The 24,189-nt window shown below is 35.2% G+C and overlaps 1 protein-coding gene and 1 long non-coding RNA gene across 3 annotated transcripts; both read right to left on the bottom strand.

The window, feature by feature from the left end:
* Positions 1–455: 455 nt before the first annotated feature.
* On the bottom strand, positions 456–10,018 carry LOC135156393 (cytochrome c-like). 2 transcript variants are annotated; one of them, XR_010295517.1, is made up of 4 exons: positions 9,853–10,018; positions 7,999–8,198; positions 1,786–4,447; positions 754–1,666 (listed from the first exon to the last, which is right to left on the bottom strand). XR_010295517.1 is itself a non-coding variant. In XM_064108771.1 (3 exons), exons 1-3 carry the CDS (start codon positions 9,855–9,857, stop codon positions 4,296–4,298), a joined length of 357 nt encoding a protein of 118 aa, XP_063964841.1. In that variant the 5' UTR covers positions 9,858–10,018; the 3' UTR covers positions 456–4,295. The 2 variants fall into 2 exon arrangements, 1 of the variants encoding a protein (XP_063964841.1); XM_064108771.1 differs by having other exon boundaries at positions 456–4,447.
* Positions 10,019–12,575: 2,557 nt separating this feature from the next.
* LOC135156293 (uncharacterized) lies at positions 12,576–23,778 on the bottom strand. The gene is made up of 2 exons (XR_010295408.1): positions 23,545–23,778; positions 12,576–14,073 (listed from the first exon to the last, which is right to left on the bottom strand). It is a non-coding gene; the product is annotated as an uncharacterized LOC135156293 (long non-coding RNA).
* Positions 23,779–24,189: the final 411 nt, after the last annotated feature.

Raw genomic sequence — 24,189 nt, 5'->3', positions numbered from 1 at the left:
TTTTACATTTATTTGCTCTCTTTCTCTCTCTCTCTCCCTATCCTCACTCGCCCCCCCCTTCCCATCCATCCCTGACTCAGGCCTATATTGGAAATGACATCAATGGTCTCTTTACACTAGTGAAGGACGATAGTGGATGTATATCTCTTGTCAGCGTGGAAGAGATTTAAAAAAATGTTCGGTATCGGATGTGAAATAACGAGAGGTGCGACGTTTCCAAATTCCACTTATTATTGCACATCATGCGATTCGAACATCATTGTCTGTATGCAGATGTAGTAATTACTGCCTGGGGCCCGTCTTACAAAGAGTTGCGATTGATCCAATCAATCGCAACTATGGAAAGCCAGCAAAGTCAACATATTAAATGCATGTTTGTTAAAAAAAATTCTAGATATGAATGTATATCCATAAATTCATTGATTTCTTTACATTCGGTGTGTTCTTCTTTTTTTATAATTCTGTTTTTATTATACAAATTGAAATAAATCACAAAATTTACAAATGATTAATAGGTGATTGCAAATCACATAAACACAATTTAGGTGTGTTCTTCTTTACTTACATTGGACATTTTGCAAATTTCCTGTAAAAAAAGTATCACACTAATGGATTTCCAAAGAGTTACGACTGATTGGATCAATCGTAACTCTTTGTAAGACGGGGCCCGGGTGACATAGCACGTATATTCTATTTAAGACTTGATTTCAATGCTCGACATTCTTAATAAACATAAGACAAACAATCGATTTTAGCGGTCTTAAAATTGATTTAATTGTATTCAAACTGATTACAATGCTTTGCATTACAATTTTATTTTTTTTACAATTACGTTTTGTGTTAATTAATTGCAAGGTTTCATCTCCATTACAATGCCTGACTTTGCCTGTAATGAATAAATATTATGACCAGCTAGATTATGCGTGTGATAACAAGACAAATCCAGTTAATAATGCTTTTAATGCTTTTCAATGCTTTTTAATAGTTTATAATGCTTTTTGCCAAATATATATCGTCTTTGTCTTCTGATTGTCATGAGGAAGACGAAGGCTCGTCGAAAAATTGGGACTTTTAATAAACATATAAAAAGCAATAACTTGATTTTTGTATCTATATATTTATGATTATATATTTGATAACATTCATCCAAGTTATTGCATATTGTGATAGGGGAATAATCTTGTATCGATTGATGAATTTCTTATTGCATCTGTGTCAATTTGAATTAAATGCTTTGTCGTTTTTCTTTACTAGTTATGCCGCTATGCTTCCTTATTGGCTTCTGTTAGATTATTGATTTGTTTTCATGATAAACCTTGAATGTCAGGATTTACTTGCATATCAATAAACTTTGTATTTGAAATGAGTTCGTGTAACTAACATGGTTTCATATTGGCTACAGTAGGTCCACAGCAATACCGTTCATGACGACGAGTTAGACTTTGTCGAGAGTCGGTGAATCGCAGTTTCATCCCGGACTCTGGAAAAACGATATGTTTACAATTTTTCGTCTGCTCCGAAATGTAGAACAAAAGTGCTGTTCCGATTCACAAATTTTCGACAAAGACCACTTAGCTGGTCATTTACAATGTTATAGTACTTTGTTATGTCAATGCATTTGCTGCGTTTTTCTGTTCTTTGTTGTGCGTCGCGATACGAAAACTCCCTAATCCCATCATTACGAGATAACGCATCTCAGCTCGTCGACATACAACTTATGACAAGTCAATTTGACGATGTTACGTATCTCGCCACGTTGATATAATAGGGAGTTTTCGAAACTACTAGTACACTATACTACACAGACGCTAACTGGAAGGTAGAAAATCTATTGTCAAAAGCCCTTCATGACAAAGAAGGCTTTGTCAAAAATCGGTGAATCAAAACAGCAGGGTCGTCCATGACTCTGGACAAACGACATATTTGCAAATTTTCGTTCAGAATTTTACGACGATCAGCTGTCACGTTTCGCCAATTTTCTACAAAGACCTCTTAGCCTATCATTGAAATTTGACCGGCATATTTAATATATTTACTATGTTGTAGAATCTGTCCCCGTTGCAAATGCGAAAACTCGCTAATAACGATTTAAGTCGGCATGATGGAAGCAAGTTTTCACATTGCCATGCACAACAAATTCTGGTAAATATATCAAAAATACTTGTCAAATGACAATGAACAGATGGGAAGTCTTTGTCGAAAATTGGGGAGCCGGAACAGCAGCTTCGTCCTAAGTTTCAAAAACTCAATGAAATACAATACAATAAGACATCCATTGAATTTGTTAAAAGACGGATAATTTACAGAGTAATCAGATTAAAAAAAAAAGTTTTGTTTTAGAAAAAAACAATCGAAACTTTAAAAATAACATAACTTTTGTATTTAACATCCAATGTCGATTAAATTTTTTTCTTCATGATTATTTTGATATTCTCTTTAAATTAATATCAATTTTTTTTCCTGCGACGGACAAAAGGTAGTCGGAATTCCAAATAGACTTGACATCATCGCGACGTCATCGTTCGCCATCGTAGAAGTCAGTGTATTGCCTTGTGGACATTGCTTGTGGGTCGCACGGGCCTATTAACAACAGGAAGCCAAGAGATATTCATTCTTGGCGGCGGAAGCCAAAAATATTAGGGGGGGACCACAAAAAAATTTTGACAAGCAAAAAAAAAAAGAGGTTATCAACCAAAAATTTTAGGGGGGGACGCAGGAAAAAAAAATTGACAAGCAAAAAAAAAAAAAAAAAAAAAGGTTATCAAAAAAAAATTTAGGGGGGGATCGTCCCCCCCACCTAAAATTTAGGGGGGGACACGTCCCCCCCCCGCTTCGGTAGAGAGACCTGGCTTGGATTGTCAGATATGCATGCAGTGGCGTACCGTGGGTCACGGCATTGGGGGGCACCAGCAAAAATTTTGAGTCACTTAGTGAGCGCGCGAAGCGCGCTCAGTAGCCAGGTGTACTGACCTAATAGAGACACTGATTTTAAGGACAATTCCATTGAACGGATATATGTATCTCACTGGCCAAATAATGCGAGCGCGAAGCGCGAGCTGAAAATTTTTCATATTCAGACCTAATAAGGGACATTATAATCAAATTTTTGTAATCATAATACGTATATCTGTCTTGCTAAACAATGCGAGCGCGAAGCGCGAGCTGAAAATTTTGTATATATTGACCCCAAACAGGGAGATTTTAAGGACTATATTTTAGGAATCCATTAAGAGTGCACATATCTCACCATAGTCATCTAATTGAAGTTTGTTAGAATAACATCTAAACACATGAAGCACTTTTTTGTAGTCATTGTAATCATGATAATCATACGCATCTCACTAATCAAATATTGCGAGCGAGAAGCGCGAGCTGAAAATTTAGATAATTCAGACCAGAAGTGGGGTATTCTAATGCTTGCTTGTAGGCATTCAGACCATACTTATTTCACTAACCAATTGATGCGAGCGCGAGCCGAAAATTTTTGATATTCAGATGAGAAAAAGGAACATTTTAAGGACTGATTTTAGGAATTCATGGAGGGCAGACATATCTCACCAATCCACTAATGCGAACGTAATCGCGGACAGGAAATGTTTTTTTATTAAGACCTTAACATGGGGCAATCACTTTAAGTAGTCATGAAAAAGAAGCATATGTCACTACATAAAACAATAACTCGAAGTGCGAGGAAATATATTTGGTGTATATTGACTTGAAAACGGGAGGTTTTAGTACAACAGGATTATATATCTCGTAAAGCAGACAATGCGAGCACCAGGAACAATGAAGACATAGGCCCTGAGCAAATTATGTTTCATAAAGTTATGACGAAAATGTCTGTTATGTAATGTAACATAACATAATTATTATGTAATATAACATTATAATGTCTTCTTTCCTACTACGTTTCTCTCCTTTTCTTCCTCTTTTTCTCCTTTTGCCCGTTTTTTTTTGTCAGCCGATTGGGGGGGACACGTGCCCCCCCCCCCCATGCCCCCCCCCCGTAGTTACGCCACTGTATGCATGCCACCCACTGGTAGTAAACATTCGACACCCGAATTCCATTCTTATTTTGTTATGATATGCCACTTTAACACACGAGTCTATGTGAAATGTTTTAGACCAGTGGAACATGCGTAAGTTGGTGATCATATAATAGCTGGAGCACCTTGGACAACTTCGTTGAGACCCGTATTCCGGGATCCTCTAAAGGAGGGCGCTATATACATGCGATTATGACGTCGCATGCTTTTAAGGTCTATTCGGGCGCACAGCGGATCAACGTTTGAGCTTCACTTCTGAGGAGATGAAGCAATCTTGAGGTATGCTAAGAGATCTGCTCGTTTCTGATGGTTCCTATGCAAGGCTCGGAAGAACATCCTGGTCCCAGGTATATGACCACGCTCAAAATAATCCCATAGACTCCTGTCATACCATGTTATACCTGTGGAGTGTGGTGAGGATAATAAGAATACAGGTTACACAGGCCTAATTACAACTGGCAGGCAACAGATATTCATTCGAGCCAACCCATTCTCAATTTTTAAATTTGATATTACTGATTGACAGAAATGAACGAATATGACTGAAAATCTAACATTGATTCTAGGAAGGGTACCTACTGAACTTTATTTTTCCACACTGGAATGATATATCGCTAATATGGAACTATTTTTTTACTGGCGGAAGAATTAGGGCAATTTCACTCTCTCAAGTGACGAATTTGATCCCAGGGATCTGGGAAGCGGGGTGCTGGGGGTGCTGAAGCACCCCCAGAAATTATCCTGGGGGTGCTGCGTGTATTATTTTCCATAGGCAGCACCCCCACAAAATCAGGTTCCCCCTGTATGTTATTATGTACGTAATTATCACATCCGACAATCACAAATCATGTACTGATGTCTCTCAAATAACATATATCCCTCCTAACATGCCTAACGCGACTCAGTCAAGCTTCGGCACTCCGATACAGACGTGGTCGCGCGCTGTACGTGATAACCATATATACATCCTACTCGATAGCAGGGAGGGACTTGGGTGTGGATGAATTTGAAACTTCCAGATTTTATGTCGAACCAAGTGTGCGCGCATTTGACAGCCCCTTGTTTTGTACATGTACAAGTCAGACAACAGAAATCAAAATTTTCACAGTCTTTTTCGCCCTGCCCCATGGCCCTGGGAAGCGGGGGTGCTGGGGTGCTGAAGCACCCGAAAATTTTCCTTGGGGTGCTGCGTGTGTTATTTTCCATTGGCAGCACCTCCTGTAAATCTGGTAGGAATGATGACAGAAATGTAATGAAAATGAACTACGTTTTGTCGGAACTCCCCCCCCCCCTCCATTTCAGAATTTTCAGACACAGTACTTGAAATAGTGTTTAAATTCACCCTTTTTTAGATCGGAATATCAAATATTTTCTGCTCGCGCTTCGCGCCCGCATTATTGATTTTATTAAAAAAATATATCTAGAATGCCCAGAAACACACGCACGCATGTTTATTCAGAGACGCAGCTTTTTTTTTTTTGGGGGGGGGGGGGGTACTGAAAACATATCAAATACATTTTATCAATACAATTTTTTCAAAATAAACTAATTTTATCAAAATCAGCTGATAAAAAATAGTTAAGTTATTTGATTTTGAAGTAAAGCAATATTTTGTGAAAATGGTGATATGCATGTCGTCACGAATATTTAATAGGCGGTTTGATGATGTCACATACCCACTATCCTTTTTCTTATGTTATTACATTGAATCAAAATTGTTTCATTTTTTCATACCAGTGTGAATGATATGTCTCCCTTATATTGAAATAAGTTGCAGCAAAGAATATCTTATGAACTAAATCAGTTGTCAATTCAATTATTTTGGTCCTTAAAGGGAAAATATTGAATAAACCTAATTTTATATAATGAATACTATAGAACAAGTGGGGATATGACATCATCAGTTTGCTCATTGAATATTAATGAAGACATGCCTAAAACTGTTTCACCGGAATAATGCTAATCTTTAAAATGCAATAACTTTGATATTCCTGGTCTGATAGTCATTCTTTTGTTCGTCTGATTTTTCTTTATCTGTTCAAACCATATCGCATTAAGTCTGGAGTACCCCTTTAAACGTGCTTCAATTATAAAGTTTCAGATCAGAATATCAAAAATGTTCTTCTCGCGCTTCGCACTCACATGATTAATGTAGGAAGATATCCAATTACCCATAATTTTCTTGATTTACAAAACATGAATTGAATGTCCCGTTTTTAGGTCTGAAATCTCAATTTTGTTTGCGCTCGCATCAATTGTATAGTTATATACCTATCCTGTTCATGATTAGAAAAGTGCTTAAGATGTCCCATTTTTAGGTCTGAATCTCATACTTATTTCTGCTCGCGCTTCGCGCTCGCATCAACTGTATAGTTATATAACTATCCTGTTCATGATAAGAAAAGTGCTTAGAATATCTCGTTTTTAGGTATGAAATCTCAATTTTGTTTCCGCTCGCGCTTCGCGCTCGCATCAATTATATAGTTATATACCTATCCTGTTCATGATTACAAAAAGTGCTTAGAATGTTCAGTATTTAGGTCGGAATGTCAAATTTTTCAGCTCGCGCTTCGCGCTCGCATTATTTGAGTGTTGATATATGTATCGTCTACATGGATAACTGCAAACAGTCCTTATAACAGGTTCCTTTCGATCAGGCCAGAGCGTATATTAAAAATATCTGCTTGCGCTGATCGCGCTCGCAGTTATTATTTGTTACATACGCATCTTGTTCAGGACCACAAACATTGCTCAAAATGTTCAATTTTCAGGAAAAAATACATGATATTTCAACAACAAAAAATTAGCTCGCGCTCTGCGCTCGAATTATTTAATTCTATATCTATGTTATTTTCTGAGAAAAAAGCTAAGAAGTGATATATATATATATATATATATATATATATATATATATGGGTGTGTGTGCGTGCGGGTGTGCGTGTGTGAGGGTGTGTTGGAGGTTGTGTGTGTGTGTATAAAAGAACAATAGAAAACTCAATTGTGCCCCCCACCTTTGAGGAGAGATTTCAGCACCCCCACTGAAAAAATCGTTCCCAGGTCCCTGTTTGATCCTGTCGTCAGGTGTAGTCTTCATGAAATGCTGATTTATTTTTAGAATAAGCCGGTCAAGGTACCCTTTTCTGGTCAGATATGGAATGCCAGACAATATCCTATCCACTTAACATTCAACCCTCGAATTTTCTCGTTATTTTTATGATTTTTTTTCTAAGTGCCACTTTAACACACGAGTCTATGGGAAATGAATTAGGCCTGTGATACCTGCACATTGTATTGTGTTTCTATTATACTCCCATTTCAGTCTATTGCGAACTTCAATTTCATCAAAAAATCCCGAGGGTCGTAAAACCATAAGGCCTCGTCCAAGTTTATATCGTCCAAATTATTCGTATTCTGTTTTCATGATTGTCATTCAAATTAATGATAAAGAGATCCAAATCGTATTAAAGAATTTTCCTTATTAAAATACATAGTTATATATCATATTCTTTTTAAGTACAAAACAAGACTAGGCAAAAATATTTTGACAAGAATGATCATCCAAATGATGATAACTTGATCTAAGTCAGTAGCGTAATTTAAAAAATATGAGGGCACACAAGATGGCATGGGAGAGAATTAAAAGGTACAAGATGAGAGCTAGAGCCAGAGAGCAAGACAAATAAAAAAAAAATGATTATGTCAGAAAAAAATGAAAATCTAATTTTGTAACAGATTTTGTTTTGTTTTCTATTCTTTTAAAAATGGGTAGTCAAATACCCCTACCCCTCCAAATCACTCCCATGATAGTAAGACAAAAATCCTTTTTTGTAAAAAAAATAATAGTAAGGGCGACCGTCAGTAGTCATTTTTATTGAACTTGTCATCTCTATGCTGTTTCCTGTTGCAGTTTTATACTCGTCAAGTCAACGAAGATAAAATGTACGCTACATACCTTTCTTTTCGTCAGATTCAGCGAACTTATAGCCGGGTAGGGTCCCTGCCTGGCGCCCCCAGATCCCCGCTAGATTTGGTCCCGACCGGTCCGTTCTACCGGGCTCCACAGAGTGACATGAAGCACATATTTCTGCATACAGCATTTTCCCTTTCTCCGGGTCCCCAGTGGGAAGAACCCAGTTCATGTTTCTATCAGCGCTGTAACAGAAACATGTATGATAATAGTGTAATTGTTTTGATGGGGCAGTAGGGGCGACGCCAGGGTATTTTGAGAGACACGACTAATAAAATAATGTAATTTTATTCTCAGTTGATTAAAAACGGTACAATAGGCTTACAAGTCTCGTAATTCTCTTTTTTTGTACTCCTGTTTCTTTCATCTTCTTACTCTTAAAAAATGTGTTTCTTGTCCTTTTTACTGCTTGAAAATTCCCATGTGGGCTGGGGCGGTCAGTGTGATACCAACGAGGGGGGGGGGGCAGCGATCGATATCCATGGAAAACCACGTTAACATTTCTATCCTTTCTATCGCATATGCTCCTGGAGAAGGACTTGTGACACTTACAGGTATTTGTTTGGAAGTTTAAACGAGAGGTAAAAATACAACTGATAAATTTTGAGTCACTTGCCAGGTACAATGTATACTGACCTAATATAGACATTTTAAGGACAGTGCCATTAAACGGATATGTATCTCACTGATCAAATACTGTAATGTGAGCGCGAAGCGCGAGCTGAAAATTGTTGATATTCAGACCTAAAAAGGGACATTATAAGCACATTTTTGTAATCATGATACGTACCTGTCTCGCTAAACAAACAATACGAGCGCGAAGCGCGAGCTGAAGTGTTTGTATATATTGAGCCCTAACAGGGACATTTTCAGGACTATATTAATTTAGGAATCAATTAAGAGTATACATATCTCACCATATTCATATAATGTGAGTGCCAAGCGCTTGCTGATTTTGTTAGAATTACATCTAAACATAGGAAGCACTTGTAGTCATGATTAACATAGTATCTCACTAATCAAATATTGCGAGAGCGAAGAGCGAGCTGAAAATTTTTGATATTGAGATCAGAAAAAGAAACATTTTAAGGACTGATTTTAGGAATTCATGGAGAGCAGACATATATCTCACCAATCCACTAATGCGAACGTAAGCACGGACAGGAAATGTTTTATATTAAGACCTTAACATGGGGCAATCACATTAAGTAGTCATGAAAAAGAAGCATATTTCACTACATAAAACAATAAAAACCTCGAAGTGCGAGGAAATATATTTGGTGTATGTTGACTTGATTTGACAACGTCAAGTCTCTCAAATATACTTGAAAACTATAGTGTTCCAAAAAAATATTTGATCTATTATATCTAGTTAAACAGACAATGCGAGCACCAGGAACAATAGGCCCTGAGCAAATTATGTTTCATAAAGTTATGAAAAATGTTTCTTATGTAATACACAGTAACGTAACATAATTGTAATATACGTTTCTCTTCCTTTCTCCATCCTTTTCTCCCTTTCCCCGTTTTTTGCCAGCCGATGGGGGGGGGGGGGGGCACGTGCCCCCATGCCCCCCCGTAGTTACGCCACTGGATATACATTAAAAAGGGGGGCTCCAACTAACGTCAGAATTATTCAAATATTCAAAACTTCCTGAATCATTTGAAAATCGACAAGACTCTTGAATGATATTCATACCATGTTAAATCCAATTATTTTCAAATTTAGCTATATATACGAAATGTAGGCTCACTGCATTCATCCAATGGCCTATTAACATGATAACTAAAAAAGTAACATGAATTATATAATTAAAGAAAAGGAAATAATGATCTTACCTCATGACGAGCTGTTATCATTTTCTATTTGGTCCCAAGATGAAAGTAATCATTTCGCTGTCTGCTACAAAATGTTTCACAAGTCATGAAGGGTTTCTCCCAATAATTTATAACATGAGTTTGCATTTGTTTGTCGTGGCTGGGATATGAATATAAGCTGTTCTCTAATTTTCACGATCATCCATTTCCGATCAGTCGTCTTTTGCATGGTACCAGCACCATTAATCAGGGGAGCCTTTCATGAAAGGACTTTTACACCACAGTTACCATAGTAACAGTGCTTCTCAGCCAATCACATGCAAGGAAAGCTGTCAGGTCTGACAACTTGTCGGACCAAAATGTTGATGAAACGCTATCCAGAATACAGTTTTTGTTAAAGCAGGTTTAATGATTCCACATTAACACTCAGGCAGTAGCTCACTGTCACGGGGGGGGGGGGGGGGGGGGGGGGGGGCTTGGGTACGTGCCCCCTCCCCACAAAAAACGAGGAAAAATGAAATAAAGAATAAATTTCAGAGAAAAAGAAAGGAATAGGTACGAAAGGGTGGAATATTACGTTATTTTTTCATAGGTTTTTGTGTTAGAATTTGTCAGAAAACCGGGGTTGAGACCATTTCTGAGTGAACAACTAGCTAAACATTAACAGAATAAATATATTGCACTTGGCGATACTCCATACCTTTCAATTATAATATTAAACACGTGCTATATATGCAATGCATGTTTGTCCAAATGTTTTCTAGATATGATGTAGGCCTATATTTCATACATTCGTCATTTTCTTGACAACGTGATGTGATCTCGTTTACAAAGTACTTTTTGCAAATTTCCTGTATAAAAAATTATGACACTAATGGATATCCATAGAGTTACGAGCAGTGGCGTACCTAGGATTTTCCACAGGGGGGGGGGGGCAAAACCGTCCGCCAAAAAAATTGACAAGCAAAAAAAAAAAAGGTCTTCAATCACAAATATAGGATTTCGTACCAGAAAAAAAATTGACAAGCAAAAAAAAAAAAAAAAAAAAAAAAAAAAAAAGGTCTCCAGGCTTGTCAGGGGGCAATAAAGGTCTTCAAGCTCGTCAGGGGGGGGGCAAAAAAGGTCTTTCAAGCTCGTCAGGGGGGGCAGGGATACGTACTTTGCATGGGTTGGGACTCGTCAGGGGGGGCAGACTGCACCCCCCCTGCCCCACCCCCCCCCCCCCCCCCGTAGGTACGCTAGTGGTTACGAGTGATTGGATCAATCGTAACTCTTTGTAAGATAGGGCCCCTGGTATGCGTCATGTTAAGAACACACATGAGCCTGGTAAATTTCCCATACGCCTATTTTTTTTCTTCTTCATCCTCTCACGGGCCTTACAACGCCTCACTCTTATCTTCTCTCCTTTCTTCTCTTTCTCTTTTCTCTTCATTCTAAAAAAAAGGTTTACCCAATACTGGGTAAAATGGGAACATGCATGTTGGTTGGGAAAAAAAGAAACCAAATATTTTGTAAATTTTACGCAATGTTACGTTGAAATTTACCTTTATTTTAAACATGCATTTTACCCAATATTGGGGGGGGGGATACCCAGAGTCCCTTTCTACCCAATACTGGGTGAATTTTACCCCCTTTTTTTACTCAGTTATTTTTCTCTTTTTTGTTCTCTCTTCCTATGATCCCCTATTTCTTTTTTCTTGCCTTTGAAAATTTTGGGGGTTCGATCGAACCATCGACCCTCTGGCTACCGGCTTAATTATTCTGTGCCATTTTTTAGAGTGTAGTGCGGCATTAATTTACATACACTCTTAAAGAAAAGGGTTTACCCAACACTGGGTGAAATGGGAAAAATGCATGTTGGTAAGGGTAAAATGATGCCAAACATTTTGTAAATTTTACGCAATGTTACTTTTTTACAGATTTTTTGCCTCGTACGCCATATCTAGCCACCTCAAATTATTTTGTTGGCTCATTATTACCCACCCCTCTGCCATCAGATTATCCAACATTTTTTTCCCCATCAGCCACAGTTAAATCTAATCTTTGAAGATGCAAATTATTGTCGTAAAAAACATTATTTTGGGTCAAAATGGGATCACAGTTACCATTATTTCTAACATCAAAGTCATTCAGTCTTGTTGAAATGCCAGTGTAACCTCGGGTAGGGGCCGACCTCATAATAAGCACAATAACAGGCGGCCATTCGTGCGTAAAAAGTGATTCGTAACTTCCATAATTATGACGGGCCGTTCATGCCATAAACCGCCATTCATTCACTCACTCGAGTGAGAGAATGATTTGTCCGACGTACCGTCATATATCGGGAGAATGAGTGATTGTACCGTTGTATCCAATCAGAGAGCTAGGATCGTTTTTGAGACCCCCTCAATGAATTGGTTGTACATTCCTTCGAGTGGATGTACAACTTATCAAGTGGAAGTACAATCACTCGAGTGGTCATACGTCCACTCGTTTTACAACCACTTCAGGAAGGGGGTCTCGAAAACAATCCTAGCTTTCTGATTGGATAAAACTGTACAATCACTCACTCTTTCAAGAAAGTGATGGTAAAATACGTACAACATTCACTCGCTCCAGTGAGTGAATGAACGACGGCTTATGGCATGAACGGCCCGTCATACACAATGGCTTTTATGAATCATATTATAACCATGTTCGCAATTAATTACCCGATAGGCCAAAAATGGAGAGCTTGAAATATGAGAACTAGAAAACTTCATTATTTTCTAAGGTTGTTTATTCGCAATTATTAAACAAATCATAGACAAAGCGACATTGGAATTAAGCTTTCACTTTTGAAAAGGAACGTCAAATTCAAGGTAATTTATTGTTTCATCCTTGCTATGCGTGGTATACATATAGTATGCTTTTGCTCAACAGCAATCAATATGTCATGTTATTTTCTGTAATATTTTATCAGATTATATATGTTTTTAAATGAATGATCAATAAAGACCATTAAAAAATATATTAACAATAAAAAAGTAAATAAAAACGTTTTCCATAGATGATATTACAATCTACTCATAAGGATTGATATTTCTAAACTATTATGATGAAACAAACATTCCAATCACAAAATTAAACACTTAGCATATCAAACTAAGAAGATGAAAAGATCGATATTATTGACAGCTTTTCCCTCAATATATATCTCCGAACATTACATTTCATTTCATTTATCATTTTCCCTTCCATGTTGATATGTTAACAGTACGTATTGAATGGTTATAGCAGTTTCAATAACACAAATAAGCTCTTGAAAAGTGTAAATGATTAGGCCTATAACCTAAGGAGAGATTCTTTCGGAGTACAGTATGGTTCAATATAGCTTCGAAAGCTTTCTTTTCACCAAATAAATACATTGTTCAGAATACTACGTAAATTTAAAGCTTTTTAAAAATCTTAGAATCGTAATCAATTTTCGTAAATATTTTTCTAGAATTTATAGGGCCTATTGCTTTTGAATGGTAGTTATGATTTTGTTTTCTGTGAACAAGTTGAATACACCAAAAAATCGATTATAACATTCTGTTGCACCTCCTGAATTCCATTTGAATACTGGAGCGTGGTAAACAGATGCGCATCATTATTCTGTTAGATTGAACATAATGATATATATCTAAGAGATTTGTCTCGCTTTTTGTTACTAAATGTTACTAAACCAAAAGTCGGAATTTGCAATTTAGAGTGAAAAATTCACTTCTGTGACAATGTCTACAGACTGCTACAACATATGATTGATTGATCATCATTTAAAATGACAGAAGGCATCGAGAGAGAAATAAGATCAATGGACTAACTCTAATGGCTACAGACATTTCAAGAACCAAAGCCGGATTAAGAATTACATAGGGATTATTCTAAATTTTCCCAAAAGAAAACACGATAAAGATGAAAATAAGGAAAAGAACATAACATTTTAATAAACGGAACATGTTTCGAGGTTCACACCCCATCACCAGCCTGGGGCGGATGAGTCACTCTTCTACTACTTCTTGCCACCTCCGGTGTGGTAGCTGCCCTTGGTTCCGGAGGACTGCATCTGGGAGACGGGGCTTCCCGCTGGAACTGACCCGCCGTGACTCTTGGCGGAGGATGACATGTGACCAGCTGCGGCAGTACCGGACTGGATCCCACTCGGGGTGTAGCCCATTCGGTTGGCTCCTGCGCTGGCCTGTGAAGGCGGTTGGCCTTGCTGGTTAGAAGACATATTTGTATCTGTCGAAATAATTTCAAGAGAATTCATTTAGACCTGTAAGTGTTGCTGGGTGAAGGCACATTTAAGTACTAGGTTTGTACTGCTCCTTTTCCTCTTACCTTAATTATCTATTTTCTCTTTAGTCGATCTCATCTCTTCTCAATCAACAGTTTGTGCAAAACATATTTCAGCATTTTATGATCGTTCGTTAAATATAATGTGTATGCCAATGTATAATGTTGCAACTACTTTTTTAATATGCCCGTAGACAAATTTTTTGTATTTTTTTTAATACATGAAATTATCTTGAATCGCGAGGATATTTCGATATTTGCCACAAACTTGATTGACTGTGCCGATAATTGTTACATGTAAGTCTCATTGCCCAGCGCCCCCCCTTCCCTTCTCTAGCAGCGTTATTTTGTATGCAGTATATTGCCCATTGGTCGTGCATGTTTGCAATGAATCATTATTGGTTTCCAAGCAATAGATCTCGGCGGATCATTATTATTTATATTTTTGGTTACGTTCGATCTTCTTTTAAAATTGCTCTTGCGAGTGAGCGAAGTGAGCCAGTAAAACTTACCATATTTCATTAATGATTTTTTTTTACTTTCGAGCAAAACACTTTTCTAAATCAAATATTTTGGTCACCGTCGTATAAGGTAGGCCTACCAACTAAGAATCTATTTATGTGCCCGACTTTTTCAGTAATTATTTCATGTTTGAAACTACCTTGTCCTATATTTCATGAGCGAATAAGATACTCCGAAGTATTTGTCTATTCGCTGACCAAATTTGTTTGCTTTCCATGATATTCATGTATATACTTATCAGTTCGATTGCCACACTCGTGCAGTGACCAAGAAAAAAAGTAAAAACTAATAGTTTTATAGCTTTCATCAAAATTAACAATGGTTTGTTGTTTGATATACAGCATTTAAATTGGCTCTGTGTAAAATACTAACAACACTTTGGTAATTTTGCCATATACCCTGAAAACGTTTAATTTGGTTGGCTGCTGAGACCATTGCCATTTTCATGGTGGTTGCCAGTATGTTTGTCTTTACATGCTTCCTTCTCTCGTTTAAAAATCTAAGAACATTCTCCACAAAATTCACAGCAATGACTATAAAAGTAAACGTTGGAACTACTCAAAGTATAATTTTAAAACACTTTTATAATTCTTTTTTTTTTAATTAGAGACAATCGCTAGACCTTTGTCTGTGTTTGATAGATTTATTGTAAAAAAAAACTAAAATAATATTTTGATTATGATACTCAGATATCAGGAAATGTGGCATTTTGATTGAATTAACATATTTTATGCATTGATTATTCATGTTACTCTCGCTCTATTTGATTTGATTTCCACATTCCAATAACAAAAGACAAGTATAGTCATTTTTTCAGCATAACATAACAATAAGCAAATAATATAATGAATAACATATACATGTATGACATTATTCCCAATAAAATATGATTAAATTTGAAAATTTCTTTTTTTTAATTATTGAAACATGTAGCAGAAAATATATATATATCGTCAAAATACATTTTGAAATGTGGAAGAATCGTAGTAATAATAATAGTAATGATAATAATAATAAAATCAATCTTATTCCGATACGCAATCCTAAAGGACAAGTCCACCCCCCCCCAAAAAAAGGGGGGGGGGATTTGAATAAAAAGAGGAAATCTAACAAGAATAACTCTGAAAATTTCATCAAAATCGGATGTAAAATAAGAAAGTTATGACAGTTTTAAGTTTCGCTTAATTTCACAGAATACTTATGCACATCCTGGTCGGTATGCAAATGAGGGGAATGATGACATCACTCACTCACAATTTTTTTTGTATTTTATTATATGAAATATTCTAATTTTCTCCTCGTCCTGCGAACAAAGTTTTATTCCTCCCTAAACATGTGACATTTCTATTTCATTGGCATACGACCAATTCTGTCAAAACATTTCATGTCATCCTTTAAACGTCGCAATCGTGAACAGCAATATAATAGACGGGTCTTCTTTCCTTCTTTCTTTCTTTTATGTTTTGCTTTGTCTTCCTTGTCTTGTCTAGTAACCTGTGTGTCCCTGTTTTTTGTAACGTCCTTGTCCAGTTCTGTAACTTTCTTCGAGCTCAGCTCTATTTTTTCTGTAACTATTTTTAGCTATCAATGATTACACATTAATTATTTGTTAAGGGCCTATCCACAACAAGCTTTTGCTTTACTTTAGGTCCATCCACTTTGAATCTGCATTTATATTGTAATTATGCATACTATTTCGGAATGAGTAAAGTGTTTTTGTATTTTGATTGATTTATGGAAAATAAAAATGAAATGAAAATGAATGAAATGACATTTATAAATTGGTCAAAATTAAAAACTTGTATAATCAAAACAATAAAAAACAAAAGAAATAGTAAGTGATAGACATCATCGATTCTCTCATTTGCATGTCACTGAATTGTGCATTTAACTGTATTGTAAAAAATAAGCGAAACTTTTAAATGTCATAACCTTCTTATTTTACATTCAAATTTGATCATATTTTCAACTATTATGCTCGTTTTATTTTTTTTCTTCTATTTATTCAAATAAACTTTGTTCTGGGGTGAACTTGACCTTTAAGCTACTTGAGCCTGAAATTGATGGAGACCTCGAAAGGAAAGGGGAAAGAAAACCAGACAAAAGAGACTTAATTATTGCTCAAAATATAGAAATATAGCCGTGATATAATGATAGGGGTTATTGAATGCATGTTCATCAATTGAAATTTAAATATAGCCTTTTTTCTCCGACAATTAGGATTTGAAAACAAATTTATTATCCTCTTTCGGTCATGTTCTTTCATAATTAAGTGACTGTTTGAGCATTTAGATTTAAAATCGGATATTAGAAAACTAAAAAATGGGTAAAATCATCCAATAAAACATATTTTTTAGTTTATAGCATTTACTGACACTAGAACCGTTTTGGGTCAGATGCATTAATATTTAACAAAAATAAAGATAGGCCATAACTAGTAAAAACGATTTAAACTTAGTTGACTAATATGACCCGATCAGATGTTATTGACATTTCAAAACAAATTTTTTTAAAAAGATTTTTAATATATTCAAGATTCAAGATAATTTATTGTCCTGTATAAAAAATACACAAAATCTAATCGTTTTCGGGTATATAAAAAGGTATGTACAACATCATACATTTTGCTTGAACTCTCTTTAAATTCTTTAAGGACAAGTCCATCACCCCAACAAAAAGTAAATTTGAATAAAAAGAGAAAAATTCAACAAGCATAACACTGAAAATTTCATCAAATTCGGATGTTAAATAAAAAAAGTTATGATATTTTAAAGTTTCGCTTAATTTCACTAGACAGTTATATGAACATCTTGGTCGGTATGCAAATGAGGAGACTGATGACATCATCCACTCACTATTTCTTTTGTATTTTATTATGTGAAATATGAAATATTGTAATTCTCTAATCATTGTCAAGTGAAACAATTATTAATTCCTCCCTGAACATGTGGAATTAGCATTGTTTAATACTATATGGTTCTTTCAAGTTTGTCCTTATGGTCAAATCTGTAAAAAATGAAATATTGTATAATTCAAACATTAAAAAATAAAAGAAATAGTGAGTGATGGACATCATTGACTGTCTCATTTGCATGTCACTGAGATGTGCATAGCACTGTTTTATGAAAGATAAGCGACATCCGATTCTTATGAGATTTTCAGCATTATGTTTTTTCTCTGTTTATTCAAATCACCTTTTTTCCGGGGTGGACTTGACTTTTAAAGAGCAGACTATTAAGTCAAAAGGATACAGTCGTGTTCATAATTTTAGTTTTTATTGCTTATATACCATTTCAAAAATCCATATTCATTTTACAGGTTCCTGAAAACAGTGTTATTTGGTACAGGGCATTGAGATCAGGCACCAGGCCCCGTAGATATGTTTTTAAGTGCTGTTTAATGTAATTTCATTATTATTATTATTAGTTATTTACTGTAAAGCGCTTTGATCATATTTTTGGTAAAGTGCTATATAAGTACATGTTATGTATGTATGTATGTATTTGGTAATTATTATCTTCCATGAGTTTAAAATGACACATTTTTGCTCTATTCAGCGCGTATCAAATAACGGGACAGTTTTGAAAAGTCTAAAACAAAATTATTTCAAATTATGATATCTATATTTTGATGTCAATAGATGCTCTGATATCTTATCTTTGAGATGCCATTAAAAATAAATATTGTTCATGCTTGAGCAAACACGTGACTTTTTGTCGGGGTTCAAAAAACAGGCTTGCGCCAAAATGGCATAAATGAGAAATTTGATGATCAGACTTCTTGCTAATCATCAGACTTTTCTCTTAACCTTTTCATTATCTTTGCCATGATTTTCGAATTATGCTGCCAAATTTCATTTACAAATTTATTTATTTACTTGAATTATTTTGTTTTTTTCATTAAAACTTCTTTAACCTTTGAATTTTCCTTCATAAGTAAGAAAAGATGACTTTTTGTCAATCCGAGCAAGAAGATTTGCATTATTAATTGGGAGAACTTGTAATAATTCAAATCATATTTAATAATGTGAAACAAATTATGTTATGGTACCTTAAAAAAATATGAATCCTATTTTCAAGGGGTTATTGATTCCTTGACCAAGTTTAATTATGTGCTTGACAGGACAAACAGGTAATGATTCATGTCTTTCAATGGCAATGGTGTATTGAGTTACTTTTGAAGGAGCTAGATATGGTAGATTGGATAAAATGTGCGAGCGAAGCGAGCAAGCAAAAAATTCAATTTTTTTTCTTCAAAATATCAAATTTTGTGATAGATTTTGACATAATATTCAGAAAATAAATCATATTTCACTTTCTATCTTTCCTTTTATTTCCTTTCCATGTTACTTTATTGAGGGGGGGGGGGAACACCCCGAGTTCCCGCCCACTGTATGCCACTGTTAAAAGGCACCATAACCTTTGTAGCACACAATGAAAGGATTTGCAGAAAAAAAACGTTCTCCCATACTTCGGTTGAATTTTTTTTTGCTTCAAGAAGGAATATTGAAAGCTAAAAGAGAACATATCAAAAATAAACAACAACTGAACAATTCAAGCACATAAACAGACTTGAAAATGAATTTTGACCGCATGATTCGAAAATTATGGCAAAGATAATGAAAAGGTTAAGAGGAAGTCTGCAGATTAGCAAGAAGTCCGATCATCATATTGATCATTTTATGCCATTTTGGCGCAAGCCTCCTTTTTAACCCCAGACAAAAACATTCCATGTTCGCTCAAGCATGAACGAAACTATTTTTTAATGGCATTTGAAGGATAAGACTTCAGAGCACCTATTAACACCAAAAATATAGATATCATAATTTGAAACAAAACATGTATATACTTTTCAAATCTGTCCCGTTTTTTTTATACGCACTGTATCATGTGTATAGGCAAATCGCTCGCTTGCATTTCTTTTTACAATTCCACGTAAAGCTATATTCGCCAGCTTCACAGTTTATCGAACGTTCGACTTCTGGAGAAAAAAAACATAGCTATAGAGGTGCCCGACTATAAATTCTATATTCTTTTTCATTTTCACTTTTTCAAACGATGCAAATACAATTATAAGGGTTATAATCAACGTGATTTAAATCGCGATTCAAATCACTATGATAAGAAAAACAACAACCATTGACTGAAACATGTATATACAAAATGATTGACATTTTTCTTTGTTGTGGCAGTTTTGTCTTTTTTTTACTCAAAAGAAAGAGATTTTATGAACTTTATATCATCAAAACATGAATAAATCGTTCATATCTACTCAAAGCAATTGAAATCAAGCCAATAAAATCTGGGGCCGTTTCATAAAGCTTTTCGTAAGTTAAGAGCGAATGTAAGAACGACCGGTGGACCCTTTTTACGCGCTAAACCATCGCCAATTCAATATACCGTTCATACCTCGGTCACATTTGATCTACGGCGACCGTACGGCGAGTCAAAAACAGCCGTTTTATTCATTTTTATTCAAACCACCTATGTAGCTCATACAAAAAAATGTTAAAACAGCTGTTTTATTTACTCGCCGTACGGCCGCCGTAGAGCAAATGTGACCGAGGTATTACATGTACCACAAGAAAAGATCACCAGTCTATAAACTCATGAACAGCTTTATGAAAAACCCACCAGGATAATCTTCCCAAACCAAAGATGTAAATGAAGCCTATAGTGGTTAACACTTGGAGCCTTACTCCACTTTTATAAGTGGACTTACACAATTTTCCCTGTAAAATTTTTCTTTGTTGATAGTAAAACAAAGTTCTTGTTTCTTTATGTCAAAATCCAAAAGTGTTTTCAGAGGACAGTTTTTAAGAAAATATAAAATAAAAGGTAAAGGGTTATTGGTAGTTCTTCTATTCTGATCATTCACATGAACTACTACATATTGCTCTCCAACACTAACAATTCGTTCATAAATATATATTCTATCCATAGCAATAGCACTCAGTTCAAAACAAAAATATGTTAATATTGAAAAAGAGGACTTAAAAAAAAACAACCTGAACTTGGGCCGAATTCCATCAGAGATTTTTCATGAAAATGCATTTGAACCATGACCTGTTCAGACTTTCTGTATACGATTGTATTGTGCTTCATTCAGCCGGTATATAATATATATACACTAGCGTACCTACGGGGGGGGGGGGGGGGCAGGGGGGCACTCTGCCCCCCCTGACGAGTCACAACCCATGCAAAAACGTATCTTTGCCCCCCCTGACGGGCTTGAAAAACCTTTTTTGCCCCCCCTGACGAGCTTTAAGACCTTCAATGCCCCCTGACGAGCTTAAAGACCTTTTTTTTTTTTTTTTTTGCTTGTCATTTTTTTTCTGGTACGAAATCCTTTATTTGTGATCGAAGACCTTTTTTTTTTTTTTTTTTTTTTTTTGCTTGTCAAATTTTTTGGCGGACGGTTTTGCCCCCCCTGTGGAAAATCCTAGGTACGCCACTGTATATATATATATATATATATATATATATATATATATATATATATATATATATATATAATGTATGTATGCTCTTGGCAAAGGACACTAAATCATGACAACCATATATGATGCAGTGCCCTTTGCCAACAAGTGAGCATTTATTTCTGTACATTTCTCAGTGAATCAAATCTGCATTGTCCTTGGCAACCCATAGTTTAACATTTTATTAACAACTGGCAAATACTATAAAGAAAAGAAATTATTCAAAACAACTTGCAACTTTTTCCACAATCGGTCAGAGCTTTGCAGGTCAGTACTTTGAAAGACTCAAAGAGTTGTATGGCTCTAAGAACAGAGGTGTAACAAAAAAAAATGCAGGTTTCTTAAACATATGATCTTTAGTCGTGGGCTTGAAAAAAAAAGGTTTTTCTTGGAGAATGTGAGTCTATAGGCGTTTGTAGAAGTCATGGAATTCGTCAAAAGAAACCGATCCTCATTTCATGTTAAGAGCTTTGAATTGGAACACCAACTACGCAGCATTAGATGTACCAAGATGGTTCATCATCTTGGATTCGGGGTACACACTTAAAATGTTGGGCAACATACTGTCCATTGGGTTTGGTAATGTATGTTGGTAAATATATAAATATATATATATATGTGTGTATATATATATATATATATATATATATATATATATATATATATATATATATATATGCATATATATATATGCATATATTTTAAGTTTGCTTTCACCACTATGCGCCTCCTAAAGAATATGGTAACATACAGAAAATCATCAATTACCTCTCAATTCTGGCCATTTTCGAAAAAAGAATCTTCTTGTTAAACACTTGAGGATTGATGTCTAATAACAAATAAGCTTTTTGTCCAACCATGCCATGATCAGTTAGATTTATATATATATATATATATATAATGAACGAAATTATCAAAGAACATTTCACTTTAACTCTTGTTTTGATTTTTTTTTTGAAGAAAAGGTTGGAACTAGCTAAAGTGAATATTTCTTCGGCTTTTCTTCGATTATTTTGTTCATTATTTTCTATCCTTGCGGAGAACACATATCATTTTTCGTGTATATATGTATATAAATGAATATATATATATATAAAAAGAAATAAATAAATATATATATATATATATATACAGTTGAGGCCAAAAGTTAACATACAAGTCAGTGAAATTTCTTCGGTTGCCATACATCGTAAAATTTACTTTATCTTCAGAAATATAAATACTACAATGACAAATTTGGTATCAAATGAAAGCGCGTATTACCGGTAAGCTCTTTTATATGATTGGGATGCCATTTGGATTTAAGTATATTTCCGGTGAAATTTTCTTTGAAGAAAACAATATTCGTGTCAAATGTATTCTACTGTTTATTATATTTTCAAACATCGTTTCATAGAAATGTATAAATGTCAAATCTATCATTTTTATCATGATATGTCACCACTGAACAAATAAGTGTGATCTGAAATGTTTGTGTTGAGAAGTAAATAGCACAAAATAAAGTTTTTGTCAGTTTTTATTTTTAATTTGTCTAAAAATGAAGATTGTTTGGAGGGAAATGACACATAAATATTTTGCAGCTCCTGATGACAAAGCAATGTGATGAAGGGGCATGACACACTCATTTATTTGATATCAAATTCATCATGATAGCACAAATATTTTGTAAGATACAGTAAATTTTATGATATTTGGCAAGTGGCAACTTTTCTTTAAATTTCCTGGGTGTATGTAAACTTCTGGCCTCAACTGTACATATATTTTGGGACATTATTATCCAATTGAGCAAATTTATTACCCAATTATTAGTTTTTTTTACCCAATTTGGACAGATCTTAACCAATAGTTGTGTGGACAGTATGTTGCCCATGCAGGGTTGGTTAAAAGCATTTTCTACACAAGAGGATGCAGACACAGCAGAAAATATCAGCATCTTCATGACGTTAATATTTTCTTTAAATTCTATTTTGACTTTTGACTATTTTGAGTTAATCATGAAATAAAAAGCTAAGAATAATTTTAGTAGTGAAATGAATTATTTTAAAATTTATTTTAGTGTAAAAGATTTTGTTTTGGGTGTTTGCGCTTTAAAAAAAATGTTGAAAAAGATCAAAAATAAAAAATAATCTGATATAAATCAAACAAATCCGATTTTTTTAATGATACAAAATCGCCAACCCTGATAATTATCTCGGCAACAAGTTTACTGTTGGAAAATTTATCCTTAAAAAATCCCACAAGATCCTATACTGTAGAGTCTCGAGAACATAATCTTACTGCATTAGGTAATTTTAGATGCATATTGTAAAATTACAGAAAATTCATTTGGTATTTCGTTTATGAAACTTTCATGGCGCCTCTCGACCTAGCCCTGTCTATGTTTTATGATCAGAAAAAAAAATCCAAAAATTTCTTACCTGTTCAAACAACTTGCTTCAGATTATGCCACAGAAATCTAATAAGACTTCTTTCCTTTAAAGAATATTGTTGGTAGTTCAACAAATAATTTCTGCACATGTTTCGAGCCGTCTTGAACGTCTGATATTTTGTCGTGTAATAGTTGGATTGTGTTCAGCAGATGTAAATTTATATCTTTATAGGTGATCTCTCTGAAACGCCACGCCCACTCCTGGGGAATTCCAGCCTTACCTGGCCAATGAACATGATTTACGTACATAAAAACAGGCTATTGCATTAATCGAGAATTGCTCCACCAATGAGAAAGCTTGTTTCGTCAACACGTGATCACCTGATTGTGACGTCATTCTGGAGATTAGGATGTGATTGCATGGAGCAGCTGCGCTGTTATCATGGCTGACATTAGTCGATTGCCCAATCGATAGTGATATTCCCCGCTACCAGGACAAGATTTCAACATGTCTCTGAATTCGGGGATTTTATTGCAAAGAAAATTATTACCCCCCCCCCCACCCACTCCTCTAATATTCAACTATCTTATATGATGAATAAGAATCAGGCCCCTTATAATGTGATATACGACGGGTTTGAAGCCCCCCCCCCCCCCCCCACTCCGGTGTCGGAGGGACCGCATGCGTGTTCAC

This window comes from Lytechinus pictus, chromosome 13 (genome assembly GCF_037042905.1).
Source record: "Lytechinus pictus isolate F3 Inbred chromosome 13, Lp3.0, whole genome shotgun sequence".
Classification (NCBI taxonomy): Eukaryota; Metazoa; Echinodermata; class Echinoidea; order Temnopleuroida; family Toxopneustidae; genus Lytechinus; species Lytechinus pictus.
The sequence above is the reverse complement of the archived record's forward strand: the minus strand, read 5'-3'. Positions and strand labels throughout refer to the sequence as shown.

Bases quoted from the DNA above. Each gene is read 5' to 3' on its own strand.
- LOC135156393 (XM_064108771.1), bottom strand. The intron at 4,448-7,998 runs GTATGTAGCGTA...CACACTCCACAG, and splicing joins TGAATCTGACGAAAAGAAAG to GTATAACATGGTATGACAGG.